Source organism: Mustela erminea, chromosome 14 (assembly GCF_009829155.1).
Source record: "Mustela erminea isolate mMusErm1 chromosome 14, mMusErm1.Pri, whole genome shotgun sequence".
Lineage (NCBI taxonomy): Eukaryota > Metazoa > Chordata > Mammalia > Carnivora > Mustelidae > Mustela > Mustela erminea.
Genome location: NC_045627.1, coordinates 91,758,110 through 91,770,432, shown reverse-complemented (window position 1 = coordinate 91,770,432; position 12,323 = coordinate 91,758,110). Strand labels below are relative to the sequence as shown.

The 12,323-nt window shown below is 56.0% G+C and overlaps 1 protein-coding gene across 1 annotated transcript; it reads left to right on the top strand.

Annotated features, from left to right (window-relative positions):
* Positions 1–4,438: 4,438 nt before the first annotated feature.
* Positions 4,439–6,061, top strand: LOC116573248 (homeobox protein MSX-3-like). Its single transcript, XM_032313271.1, has 2 exons — positions 4,439–4,790; positions 5,434–6,061. Exons 1-2 carry the CDS (start codon positions 4,577–4,579, stop codon positions 5,844–5,846), a joined length of 627 nt encoding a protein of 208 aa, XP_032169162.1. The 5' UTR covers positions 4,439–4,576; the 3' UTR covers positions 5,847–6,061.
* The last annotated feature ends 6,262 nt before the right edge of the window (positions 6,062–12,323 follow it).

Below are 12,323 nucleotides of genomic sequence, written 5' to 3'. Positions count from 1 at the left end.
GACCCTGAGATCATGACCTGAGCTAAAGGCAGCGGCTCAACCCACTGAGCCACCCAGGCGCCCACACACAACACTTTTTAAAGACACAACTATATTAAAAGTAAAAGCATAGAAAAGATATCCTGTACTAACACTGGTTAGAAGAAAGCCTGAGGGTCTATACTACAATCTTAAACACTTACGCAACGAACAAGACAGCTTCAAAATATACTAAGTAAAAATGGTAGAACCAGGGGCGCCTGGGGGGCTCAGTCGGTTGAGCGTCTGCCTTCATCTCAGGTCATGATCCCAGGGGTCTGGGGTGCAGCCCCGTGTTGGCGGTCCCTGCTCAGCGGGGAGCCTGCTTCTCCCTCTCTTTGCCTACGTCTCTACCTGCTTGTGCTCTGTCTCATTCTCTCTCTCTCTCTCTCTCAAATAAATAAATAAATATTTTTTTAAAGAAATGGTAGAACCGCAAAGAGAAATCAAACCCACAGTGACTGTTGCAGACTTCAGTTTGCTCTCAGTAACTGATTAAACAAGCAGGCAGAAAGCCTGCACGGCTGTCGTCATACATGCTGCATCCAAATGACCCAGCTGACGTTTTCTGGACGCCCTCCTCTGCCACAGACGAACCCACGGTCTTTTTGAGGCAACAGAACATTGGCCAGGATAGACCATATTTGGGGCCATAACACAAGTCTCTAAATGGAAAAGGACTCATGTCCCAGTGCGTCCCTGACCTCACCAGAAGTAAACTGAAAGTCAATTTAGAAACATCCCTGGAAAATGCCCCAAAAGCTGAGGAGCTGAATGACACACTTGTAAGTGACCCTGGGTCGGAGAAGAAAGAGAAAGCAAAGTTAGTGTTTCGAACTGAGTGAAAACATTCCAATTGCAGGATGTCTCCACAGCTGTACTGGGGAAAGTCTGCAGCACGGGACGTTCTATTAGACAGGAAGACAGGTTTGAAGATCAATGACTCAGTATCCCCCTTAAGAAACCCAAAACGAGCAAACAGAACCCAAGCCCAGTAGAGGAAAGGAAAGGATAAAGATTGGGGGGGCCCCGCGAAGCAGGAGCCTGGAAACCATGAAGCGGATGGATCCGACAGCCAGTGCCTTGAGGGCCGCAGTGCTGCTGAGCCCAGGCTGCCCACACACTCCTGCAGGGCTCAGGTCCCTGACATGCCACCGTCCTGCCCTGCCCAGCCTGGCTGAGAGCAGGAGCCCGAGGCCCTGGGTTTAACGACGGCTGCCTCTGGGGCCTTGGAGCTGAGCAGTGCCGAGCCTGGAGGGGCAGCCTGGCTTCCGTTTCCAAAACCGTCCTGCACTCATCCTCTGGCTTGTCCCCCCTCTCCACGGACTTTGGGGGCACCTGGGTGGCTCAGTCGGTTGAGCGTCTCTGCCTTTGGTCAGGTTGCGATCTCGGGTCCCGGGATGGGGCCCTGCATCTGCTTCTCCCTTTCGGCCGCTCTGCCATTTGTGCTCTCAGTAAGCCCTGAGGCCCTGCCTTTGTGCCCAGGCCCCGTGGGTGAAGGGGTCACATCTGTTCATCAGCCCAGCCAATGCCAGGGTGACGGGAGAGCCAGAGTAGAGACAGAGAGACAGATGCAGAAAGACAGGGAGGTACAGAGAGGGAGACGTCAGAGAGAGAGAGAGAAGGTGCACAGAGGCAGCATCTGGGGCCTGGTGGAAGTGAGAAGAAGCCCCACTCCTGTCTGAGAAGCTCTCCTGGCCTGGGAGGAGCCTCCTCTGTCCTCAGGAGCCCCGCACCCCCCCAGCCCTGGCGTCCGGAGTCTCCGGCCAGCACAGTTAGGTCTCAGGGGGCTGACAGCAGGCAGACAGCCAGTTTCGGTGTGGACCGCTGCTAGTGCACGGGCTCCTGCACTGGGTGTGCTCAGCTGGCACTCTGCACCCAGTTTCTCAGGGTAGAGACACCTGAGAACACGTCCCACCTCAGGGGCGGTGCAGATGGGCTGAGCACCCGGAGCTAAGGAGCCTGGGAGGGAGGCCCGGGCTTGGGGGGGGGGGGGGTGCGGGCGGGGCCAGAGAATGGGCCCCAGCGTCTCTCCTGGTGGCCAGAGACAGTGTCTCGTCTTTCTTCACACACAAGACACGGGTTTCTAGCTCCAAAGCCACTACATTGGCAGCAATGGGGTCCCTTCTAGGCCCTCCCCACTTGTTCCTCTGCCGCCAGGCCCTGGGGGTCTGAGGACACACTGCCCTGCTGGAAACCTGTCTGTGCTGAGTGCCAGGGCCCAGATCCCCACGTCCAGACCGGGAGGCCCTCCCCAGCCCCACATCTCCCCTCTCCTCTCTGCCACTTTGCTGGAACCCATGCCAGGCAGGGGCCTGGTCAGCACTGGCCCAGCCTTGCCCTGCCAGGAGGGACGAACACCAGTTTGGACACCCCAGGGAAGGAAAGATGTCCCAGAATCTTGGGGCTGCATCTGGCCCTGAGACCCCCTCCCCCCGCCGGGCCCAGCCAAACCCCAGCACAGACTCCCACCTCACCCACCAGACGCCACCTTCGGAGGGAGCTGGGCAGACCTGGGGCAGCTGGCTGTGACCCTCCTTAAAGTTCTTCTTCGGGCAGCTGGGGGGCTCGGTTGGTTGGGCAACTGCCTTCGGCTCAGGTCACGGTCCCGGAGTCCCGGGATCGAGTCCCTCATCAGGCTCCCAGCTCCGTGGGGAGTCTGCTTCTCTCTCTGACCTTCTCGCCTCTCATGCTCTCTCTCACTGTCTCTCTCTCAAATAAATAAATAAATAAATAAATAAAGTCTTTAAAAAAAAAAAATTATTCTTCACAAACAATTGTGATTGTGGCTTGCTGAAGACAAGCTACCAGGAGAGAGTCCTTCAAAGAAAGTGCTTTCGTGATGCCATTTACTCCATTCAACTCAGCACCCTTACTACATCGGAACGAGGCAGCCCATCTCAGGTTGGAGAGCGGACCTCGCCGCAGACACCAGGCCTCGCTGCCCAGCGGGACCCAGGTCCCGTCAGCTGCACTTCTAAATTCGAATTAATGGAGAAAAAAGTTCTTTTTTTTTTTTTTTTTTAAGATTTTATTTATTTATTTGACAGAGAGAAATCACAAGTAGATGGAGAGGCAGGCAGAGAGAGAGAGAGGGAAGCAGGCTCCCTGCTGAGCAGAGAGCCCGATGCAGGACTCGATCCCAGGACCCTGAGATCATGACCTGAGCCGAAGGCAGCGGCTTAACCCACTGAGCCACCCAGGCGCCCCGAGAAAAAAGTTCTAATTGTATTTCTCTGGCTGAGCCAGAGAGTTAACTGTCCCCAAAACTGGATTTCAGGAAATCAACTTTGGTTTTTCAAAAATAAATTTATATCGATCCAGGTTGTTGTTCCTGTGTTCTGGGACAGTAATCAGAGGTAAAGCCTCCTGCAAACCAATCTCGTGATTTGTTCTAAAACTTCAGGGAGAGACTGCAGAGGGAGGCCTACAGCACCCAAGAAGGTTTTTAAACCAAAGATCGGTCCAGTTTTGGAAAGGTGCTCTGAAGAAGCACAGGTGTCTGGCGGGCCCTGGGCTCACGGGGTTCGCGGGGCTCGCGGGCGCCCCCCGGAAGCAGCTCCGGGGATGGGTCGGAAGCCGGGGAGGTCCCTCTCCGGGGACCTTTCCTTGGTGCCAGGTCCCAGGTCCCGCGACCTGGGACGATAAGGGTGAACAAGTGCGGAACAGGGGGGCCTGCCTGTGTCTCAAGCCCGGCGCCCGAGGCGGGTAAGAGGGTGCCCCCGCCACCCTCCCGGCAGCCGCAGGCCCCGCCCAAGGACCTTGGACGCGCCTGGCAGGCCGCTCCCTGCCGGACCCTGGGACACTCGGGCAGTGCGACGGTCGACCCCCGCCCGGGAGGGTGCCGCGCAGTCACAGGTGACTGAAAAAACATCCAGGGCCAAGGCAACTTCAAGGGGAGGGAAGCAGAGTCGCCAGTTCAGGCCGCGGATCCATCATATGCGGCCCCAGGGTTGAGAGTGAGCGCTGGGGCCAAAGTAGCAGGCGCCGAGGGCTCCGGGTCCGGGCTGGGGCGCAGGAGAAGAGCGGGCGAGCCACAGGGGGACGGCATGGCCTCCGATGGTGCAGCCCTCTCCGCGTCTCAGGATCTGCGCTGTCAAGGCCCGTGTTCCCCTCGATTGCGCCCGCCGTCGAGTCCTCCCTTTGGGAAACCTGGGGCCAGCTCCCACCCAGGGCCAGTCCTCCCTGGGTGTCCCAGGCACTTCCTGGGCAGAAGGAGCGCGGGCCCTGCCGGCAGAGCTCCGGGAGAGGCCGGCGGGCGCTGGGAGAGGGACAGGGGCGCGCCAAGCCGGCGGGGACCTGGGGCTTAGGGTCCTAAGCGGCGGACCCGCCCCTCCCTGTCCATCCTGCCCCCCCTCCCCAGGTCAACGAAGCCAATGGACACCCAGGCTCACGCTGCCGCGGCCGCAGCGATTGGATGGCGGCGCATGAAAGGGGCACCGCCTCCGTAAAGGGTCCTGAGCGCGCGGGCGCCGCCAGGCCCTCGGCTACCTTGCCGCGCGCGACCCTCTCGTAGTGTCTGCCGGGCCCCGCCAGCCCTGCGCCCGCCGGCCTGCGCATGGCCCCGGCGTCGCTCGGCATGAACCCCGCTGGACTCCAGACTTGCGGCGGCGGGCGCGCGGGGTCCGGCCTGCTGCCCTTTAGCGTCGAGTCGCTGCTGGAGGCGGAGCGCGGGCTGGACTCGGAGCCCGAAGAGCTCCGGGAGGAGAGGCCGCGGGGCACCGCGGAGCCCTGGGCCTGGTTCCCGACGGCTGCCCGCTGGTCCTCCCCACGTAAGTGCCCTGTCGCACGGTCCGGGCAGCGAGAGAAGCCCTTATCCCGCCCAGGCTCGGAGGACCAGCGCGGGAAGGGCGCTGTCGCTCTTAACTTCGCAAAGTAGCGGCTAAGGCGCCTGGCTGGGAAGGCAAAGAAAGAAACGAGCCCACCCGAGGCCTCGCGCCCCGCCAGCCCGCAGCGGCTCCTGCGGCCCTCGCCAGCCCCGAGGCAGAGTCCGAAACCCGTGAGCCCGCGGCTTTGGGGCTCAGAGCTTCCCGGCCCAAGCATCCCCCGACCCCGTCCGTCCCCGCGATGCTTAACTTCTGCTTGGCCGAATCCCCCCGAGAGCCGCTCGGTTCTTGCGGCCGCCTCCCGCCCAAGCTTCTCGCTTCTCCACATGGGCAGAGTTAACCTCCTCCCCGGCGTGCGGGGCAGCCGACTCGAGGAGCAGAGCTCGAGTCCAGTGCCCACCGCCCCGCCCGCGCGCACACGGTCTCCCTGATGCCTTGTTCTCTGGCCCCAGGGGCTTCTGGAGTGTCGACTTCCCTCGGGGCCGACACTTGCATAGGTAACCAGCCTTTGCGGGGACTCGAAAGTGTCGGAAAGAGGCGCGCGCTGCTGGCGTCTGAGCGCCCGCTTTGTGCTTTTCTCTCCTCGCAGGCGCCCCCAGCCCTCCACCCTGCGCCCTCCGAAAACACAAGACCAACCGCAAGCCGCGGACTCCCTTCACCGCCGCGCAGCTGCTGGCGCTGGAGCGCAAGTTCCGCCAGCAGCGGTACCTGTCCGTCGCCGAGCGCGCCGAGTTTTCCAGCAGCCTGAGCCTCTCGGAGACGCAGGTCAAGATCTGGTTTCAGAACCGCCGCGCCAAGGCCAAGAGGCTGCAGGACTCGGAGCTGGAGAAGCTCAAGCTGGCGGCCGAGCCGCTGCTGCCTGCGTTCGCCCTGCCGGTCGCCCTGGGCGCGCCCCTGCCTGGCTCCCCAGCCGGGTCCGCGGGCGCAGCCGGCTCCCTGCCTCGGGTGCCGGGACTCCTCGCCGCGCCGGTCGCTGCCTACCGCATGTATTACCTGTCCTAGGTCAAGCGGGGAGGGAGGGCGCGGGCAGCGAGCTGCTGGCTTCCCCGGCGGGGCCTGCGAGGTGGGTCCCCCGCGCCAGGGGCGCCGGCCCGCGGCGTGGTGTCCTCTCACGGAACTGCTGCTCCGGGGAGCCCCCCCACCCCGCACTTCTTGTTCTGTTTGGTTTTTCAGTTTTTATGTTTCTGCTCTTGTTAATACATGTATGACTGATGCCTCGAGCTTACTGGGGGTATCTCACGGATCTTTCAAACAAGCACATTCCTACAAACTTCTCTGCAGGGAACAGGGCAGCTTCATCCCGAGTCCTCGGAAGGGGCCACCGCAGAGCTTCCCGTTTTGGGCAAAGCAGCTAGTGAGGCGTTCTGAGGTTTGCTCTGCGGCCTGTCTCCTGCACCCTTCCTACCTTAAACAGGACACTCAGAACTGGCTCCATGATTTGGGGCTTCGGCAAGAAACTGAGGCCGGAACAAGGAGGTGAGAATAGTTTGGTGCCAGGAGTGTTCAATGAACTTACTAGTTACTTCCACTGACCAGGTATGTTGCCATCCTGACCAAAGTTCACACTTATTTTAGGGATTTTGCCCACAAATTACTGTTTTCATGGAGAAGGCCCTGCAGCCTTCGGCGAAATGCTGTCTGTAGGAGTGTGTGTGTGTGTGACTGTGTGTGCGTGTGTGTGTGTGTGAGTGTGAGTGAATGCGTGCAGGTGAGCGCCTGTGGCAGGTGTAGCCCTGCGGGGGCGGCACACTGGGCGGGGGGCGCGCAGGAATGGGGATGAAGCTGCCCCTGGCGCTGCCCTGGTCGCAGGACGCGCAGCTCCGAGTTTTGGTCCTGTTGGTCCACCTGCCCGCCCAGCAGGGGTGGAGGGGGTGATGGCCAGGGACCAGCGGCTCAGCCGCCACCGCTGCTTTACTAACCCAGGAATTGGGTTAAGGAAGCCGATGGTGTCCCTCTCAGCGTCCCCAACACTCAGCCTTGGACCAGGGGGCTGCTGAAGGTGCCCACAAAGACCCACAGGGCCCGTTTTTCCTGCCCTCGCTGTGGCTTGGGGCTGCAGCAGCCCCCTCTGGCCCCGCCCGCCCTGCGCACTGCCCACCCAGACCACAGGGTGGGGGGATTCCAAGCCTTTCCCTCCAGACAGGACGCAGGGTGGTTGCCCCGGACTGGGGTGCTGCCGGCCCCAGGAGGGGGAGGACCTGGTTTTACTGAGCAGGAGGCTCCCGAAAGTCCTCATAGTGCATGAATTGCCTATTAGTAGCGATTACTCTGCCTATGTGTCAGGGAAATGAGAATTCACGATGGATTTTAAAGCCCAAGACACCTGCCTGGTCAACGGCCCACTAGCCCTGCACCCTTGTTGCTTGTCAAGACCAAGTCTGTCTGCTGTTCTGGAGAGGGCTACTGCCTTGGGCAGGGACTGTCACTCCTCCTGAGACTTGCTGCCTGTTTGCCTTCTCTCTCAGAGGACTCAGGTTCCTGCATGTCCTGGGCCAGATCCCCAAGCCGTGTGGACGTGCTGGTCTCTCTTCCAGCCAGTGCGTCTCTGATGGAAGTTCTCAGAGGCCCAGAGGGTGTCCCAAGCTTGCCAGAGCGAACATGGAAGGGTTGACCCATCAGGAACCTGCACGGAGGCCTGGGGCCTCTGCCACCCTCGTCTTGGGACAGACACCCTGATCTCCGAAGTCCTGCCCCACCCCGGTCTGTGCCTTCACATGTGTTCCATGCCCAGCTACTGCTGGTGGACTCAGAGATACCAGCCCTGCCCTTGGGAGACCAACCAGACAAGGGGGAGAGGAGCGCCGTTCAAGGCCAACCACACCTCTTTGCGGGGGCCAAGAATGGGTCAAGCTGTGCAACGGTGTGGATTGTGGGTGACTCCGGTAGGGGTGAAAGTAGGCACTGGGACTGTGGAGACTGAGCCAGCCTGGGTGTCCCATCAATCTCATTAAACGAGTGGTGTAATCATAGGCCTGGCTGGTCTGGGTGGCCCAAAGGCCACCAAGCCTTGGGACTTGGCCCTGAGGCTCCCAAGTCAGTGTCCTGCTGGTCCAGTGGCTGGGTTTGGGCCAGTCAGGCTCGTTCACTCTGGTTCTCGGGCACCTCCCCGGCACAGGCAACTCTTGGAGTCCCTGCCACAACCCTGCCCACTCTGTGTTAAGGGTGCTGCTCTCGGCCCATCCCCGACGTGGACGCCCAGCCACAGGTCCCATGTCTGTGAGTCCACAGAAGGAGGACAAGGACGATTCTGTTCCAGTATTTCTCTGGGAGGGACTCCCGCCGTCTGACCGTGGGTCCCAATGATCACAAAGAAGCTGTTGCCTAGAGGGCAGAGGCTCCTCATGGGACTTCTGGAAATGGGACCCCAGGGTCCTTCTTAAGCTGGGCAGTGGGATGGCATCTACCATTCCCACCAGGACATGTGACTTCACACGTGTGTTTGCACTACAAGGTGTCATGTGACAAGGGCACACTACTTTCCGTCAGGTGCAGTGATTGCTAAAGAACGCCACCATCTCTGCGTCCTGAGATGCAGGCGTGTGCTCCGGGGGGCTCCCCCGCGGCTTCTTTGTGGCCCCAGGACCTGCCTAGGCCCCAGTGTCTGTGTGTTCAGGCGGCGTCTTTGGGCAGACGGGCTGCACTGTTTCTTCGGCCTGACGATACGTGAAGCCGTCCGGATGGCCTCGAGAGCTCGTGCTGTCATTCTGACGTCTACGGAAGTGGGGTCTCCCCCCTTGAAGGGACAGTTTCGCTGCTGCTGGTGCTCCGCACTGACGTCTTCCGCCGACGAGGCCGTTATGAACGAGCACTGTGCGGCGCTGAAGCGGACACAACGCGGGAAGCTCCGCGCTCGGCCGCAGAGGCGGTGCGGGTGCGGGGAAGGAGCTCGGCGTGTGCGGGGTGAGCATCCGAAACCCACACCCAGCGGCGACACTAGTCCTTTAAGCATCCAAGGGTGCTGGTTTTTTCCAGGTTGTACTTTGAAAATGCGCAGAACGCAGAATGACGTACTCACCCCTGCTCTCTCAGGCCCCTTTACCGCTTGGGACTGTGAGTGCTGCCCGGAGGCCCGGGGCCCGCAACCCTGTGGGAGGCGGGAGGCCACGGGCTGGAGAGACCTGCGTTCTTACTCTGTTGCAATTTAGTGTCGGCGTTTCCACGGACGGAGCTGAAAGCGCGCACGATGGGGCGTACCTTAGCTCTTTTCTGTCACTGGGCAGCTAGCGCCTCCGGCCTCGGTGTGCACGGAAGCTGCCAGAAGGGGCCTCTTGGTCGCATTCTTGATTTTTAAAGGAAGTACTTTTAACACTTCACTGTGAGCATAATATGCATGTGGTGGTTTTTTGAAACACCTTGTCCAGGTGACTGAGGTTCGCTTATGCAACTAATACAAACTTCTATCCTCAGTGAATGTTGTACTTTTATCAGATTCTTTTCCTGCATATATTGATTGAGATGATGTGTTTCCCCTCAGTCTGTTAATGTGGTAAAGATTCTCCAATGTTGACAGTAGTGTGAATTCCTAGAATAAGCCTGGGAGAGGGGAGATTTGACACATTTAGGCAAAAAAAAAAAACCAAATGGTAAAGATAACAAATGATGGACTGACACTATAACTGTTCAAGTCAGGTCCAGCAAAACAGCACCAAGCCCACGGCACAGCAGGAGAGCGGCGCCACGTGGTCTGCCCGCGAGACAAGGCAGACACGCCTGCCTCCCTGTGGACGTGTCCGCGTGCGTTTCTGGAGACGGAATCCTATCCTGTGGACCGCACGCGTGTTTGCGTGTGTGTCTGGCTTTGTCCGTTCAGTGTCATGTTTTCGAGGCCCTTCTGTGTCAGAGCAGGTAATTGCTTCATTCCTTGTTATGGCCAAAGAATATTTCATCATTTGAATACACCACATGTGTTTATCCATTCGTCAGACGACGGATCTTTGGGTTGTTTCCATCTTTCGACTACTAGAGTAGCGTGTGGAGTTCTGTGTGGACACGTACTTTCATTTCTCAGGTGCCCCTTTCTCTGGCATGTGCACGTGCAGCTCTCCTGGTACCATGTGTTGGGAAGATCATTCTGTCCCCACCAGTTGGCCACAGGTGTGCGTGTTTGTTTCCAGACTCTCAATTCTATCCCATTAATCCGTGTGTCTTTCTGCAGGTACCGCAGTGTCATGGTTACTGTTACTTTGTAGTTAAGTTTTGAAACTGCGAAATTTTGTTATCTGTCAAGATTGTTTTGGCTGTTCTGGGTCCCTTGCAACTCCATAGGAATTTTAGAATCGAGCACATTAATTTCCACGAAGAAACCCACAGGGATTCTGATGGAGACCGCTCTACCTCTGTAGATCGGGGAATATTGCCATTTTAACGACATCGAGTCTTCCAATCACAAGAACGAAATTTCCTCCAATTCTTTAGACCTTTCATTCTTTGAGCAACGTTGTACAGCTCTCAGAACGTGCATTTTATACTTGGGGGAAAATTTATTCCCAAGTATGTTATCTCTATTGATGCTATTGTAAATGAAATCATTTATTTCTACTTTTGGATTGTTCATTTCACGTGTTAGAAATATAATTGATTTTGTATATTGATCCTTTACCCTGCAACCTTGTTGAGGTTGCTGCTTTTCATCATTTTTCAGTGGGTTCCTTAGGATCTTCTATATACAAGATCATGTCTTCTGAGAATAGAAATACTTTTACTTCTTCCTTTCAAATCTGGATGTGTCTTCTTTCTCTTGCCTTGCTGCCCTGGCTAGAACCTCAGCACAACGTTGGACAGAAGTGTCCTTATCTTGCCCCTGAAAGCATCCAGGCTTTCACATTACATATGATGGGAGCTGTGGGCTTTCATAGATGCCCATTATCAGATCAAGGAAGTTCCCTTCCAACCTTAGTTTTTTGAAGTCTTTTTATCATGAAAGGGTTTGGGTTCTTGTCAAATGATTTTTCTGTATCAGTGGAGATGACCCAGTGCTTTTCGTTTTTTATTGTATTGATACTATGCTATGAGGTAGTACGCCAGGCGATTTTCTGGTGTTAAAGCGACCTATCGTTCCTGGGTTAGATCCCACGTAGCTGTGCTGTGTGATTCTTTTTACATGTTGTTGATTTGGTCTGTTGATGTTTGCTGAGGATCTCTGCATCCGTATTCACAAGAGGTATTAGACTACGCTTTCCTTTTCTTGTGTGTCCTTGTCTGGTTCTGATGACAAAGCAGTACTAGACTCACAAAAGGGAGTTGGGAAGTGTTTCCTCCTATGCTATGTTTTGGAAGACTTTTTAAAAAATTGCTATCAATTCTTTAGGTAACTGGTAGAACCAGAGAGACTGTCTGGTCCTGAGCTTCTCTGCTTTTCTTTACGGGCAGATTGTTGTTGTTTACTAATTTAGTCTTTTTACCGGTTACAGGGCTATTCAGACTGCCCATCACTCCTTGAGTCAGTTTCAGCCTGTCTTTCTGGGAACCTGTTTCATCTGAGTTCTCGGACTCCGTTAGCATAAAACTATTCATAACATTACTTCCTAGCTCTTCCTCTATCTATTAGGTATGTAATAACATCCCTGTTTTCATTCTGATTGCTGGATATAGAATTCTCTTGAAGCACTTGGAATATGTTCTCCTCCTATCGTCTGGCCTCCATTACTTCTGCTGGGAACTCCTCTCACGTTTACCGAGGTTCCCTTGTAAGTAATGAGTCATTTTGGTCTTGTTGCTTTTTAATTTTTAAAGTGGGCTCCAGGGCGCCTGGGTGGCTCAGTGGGTTAAGCCGCTGCCTTCGGCTCAGGTCATGATCTCAGAATCCTGGGATCGAGTCCCACATCGGGCTCTCTGCTCAGCAGGAAGCCTGCTTCCTCCTCTCTCTCTCTCTGCCTGCCTCTCTGCCTACCTGTGATCTCTCTCTGTCAAATAAATAAATAAAATCTTTAAAAAAAAAATAAATAAAATAAAATAAAGTGGGCTCCACACCCAGGATGGCACGCCGAGATCAGAAGTCAAACCTTAACGGACTGAGCCACCCAGGAGCTCTGATCTTGTTTTCAAGATTTTTCGTCTTTGACTTTCAGCATTTTTATTATGAGGTGTCCAGCTGCTCCCTATGTTTATCCTACTTGGAATTCACTGAGAGTCCTAGATGTTAGGTAACTTGTTTTTCTGAGTTTAGGAAGTCTTTAGCCATGATTTCTTCAGTTTTTGCTCCTTTCTCTCTTCCTCTAGTGTTCCCATCACTGGTGTGCTGGTGTTCTTAATGGTGCCGCAGTTTTCCCTGAGGCGCCCTTCGTGTTTTTTCGTTATTTTCCCTTTCTGTTCTTCAGCATACACAATCGCAACTAAGCTATCTTCATGTTCACTTATTCTCTCTCCTGTTAGCTCAGCTCTACTGTGCAGCCCCTCCAGTGGGTTTTTTAAAAATTTCAGGTATTGTATTTTTCAACTCCAGAATTTTCCCTTAGTTCTTTTTAAAATAATTTCTATCTC

Bases quoted from the DNA above. Each gene is read 5' to 3' on its own strand.
- LOC116573248 (XM_032313271.1), top strand. From the start codon at position 4,577: ATGGCCCCGGCGTCGCTCGGCATGAACCCCGCTGGACTCCAGACTTGC. The intron at 4,791-5,433 runs GTAAGTGCCCTG...CTCTCCTCGCAG, and splicing joins TGCCCGCTGGTCCTCCCCAC to GCGCCCCCAGCCCTCCACCC.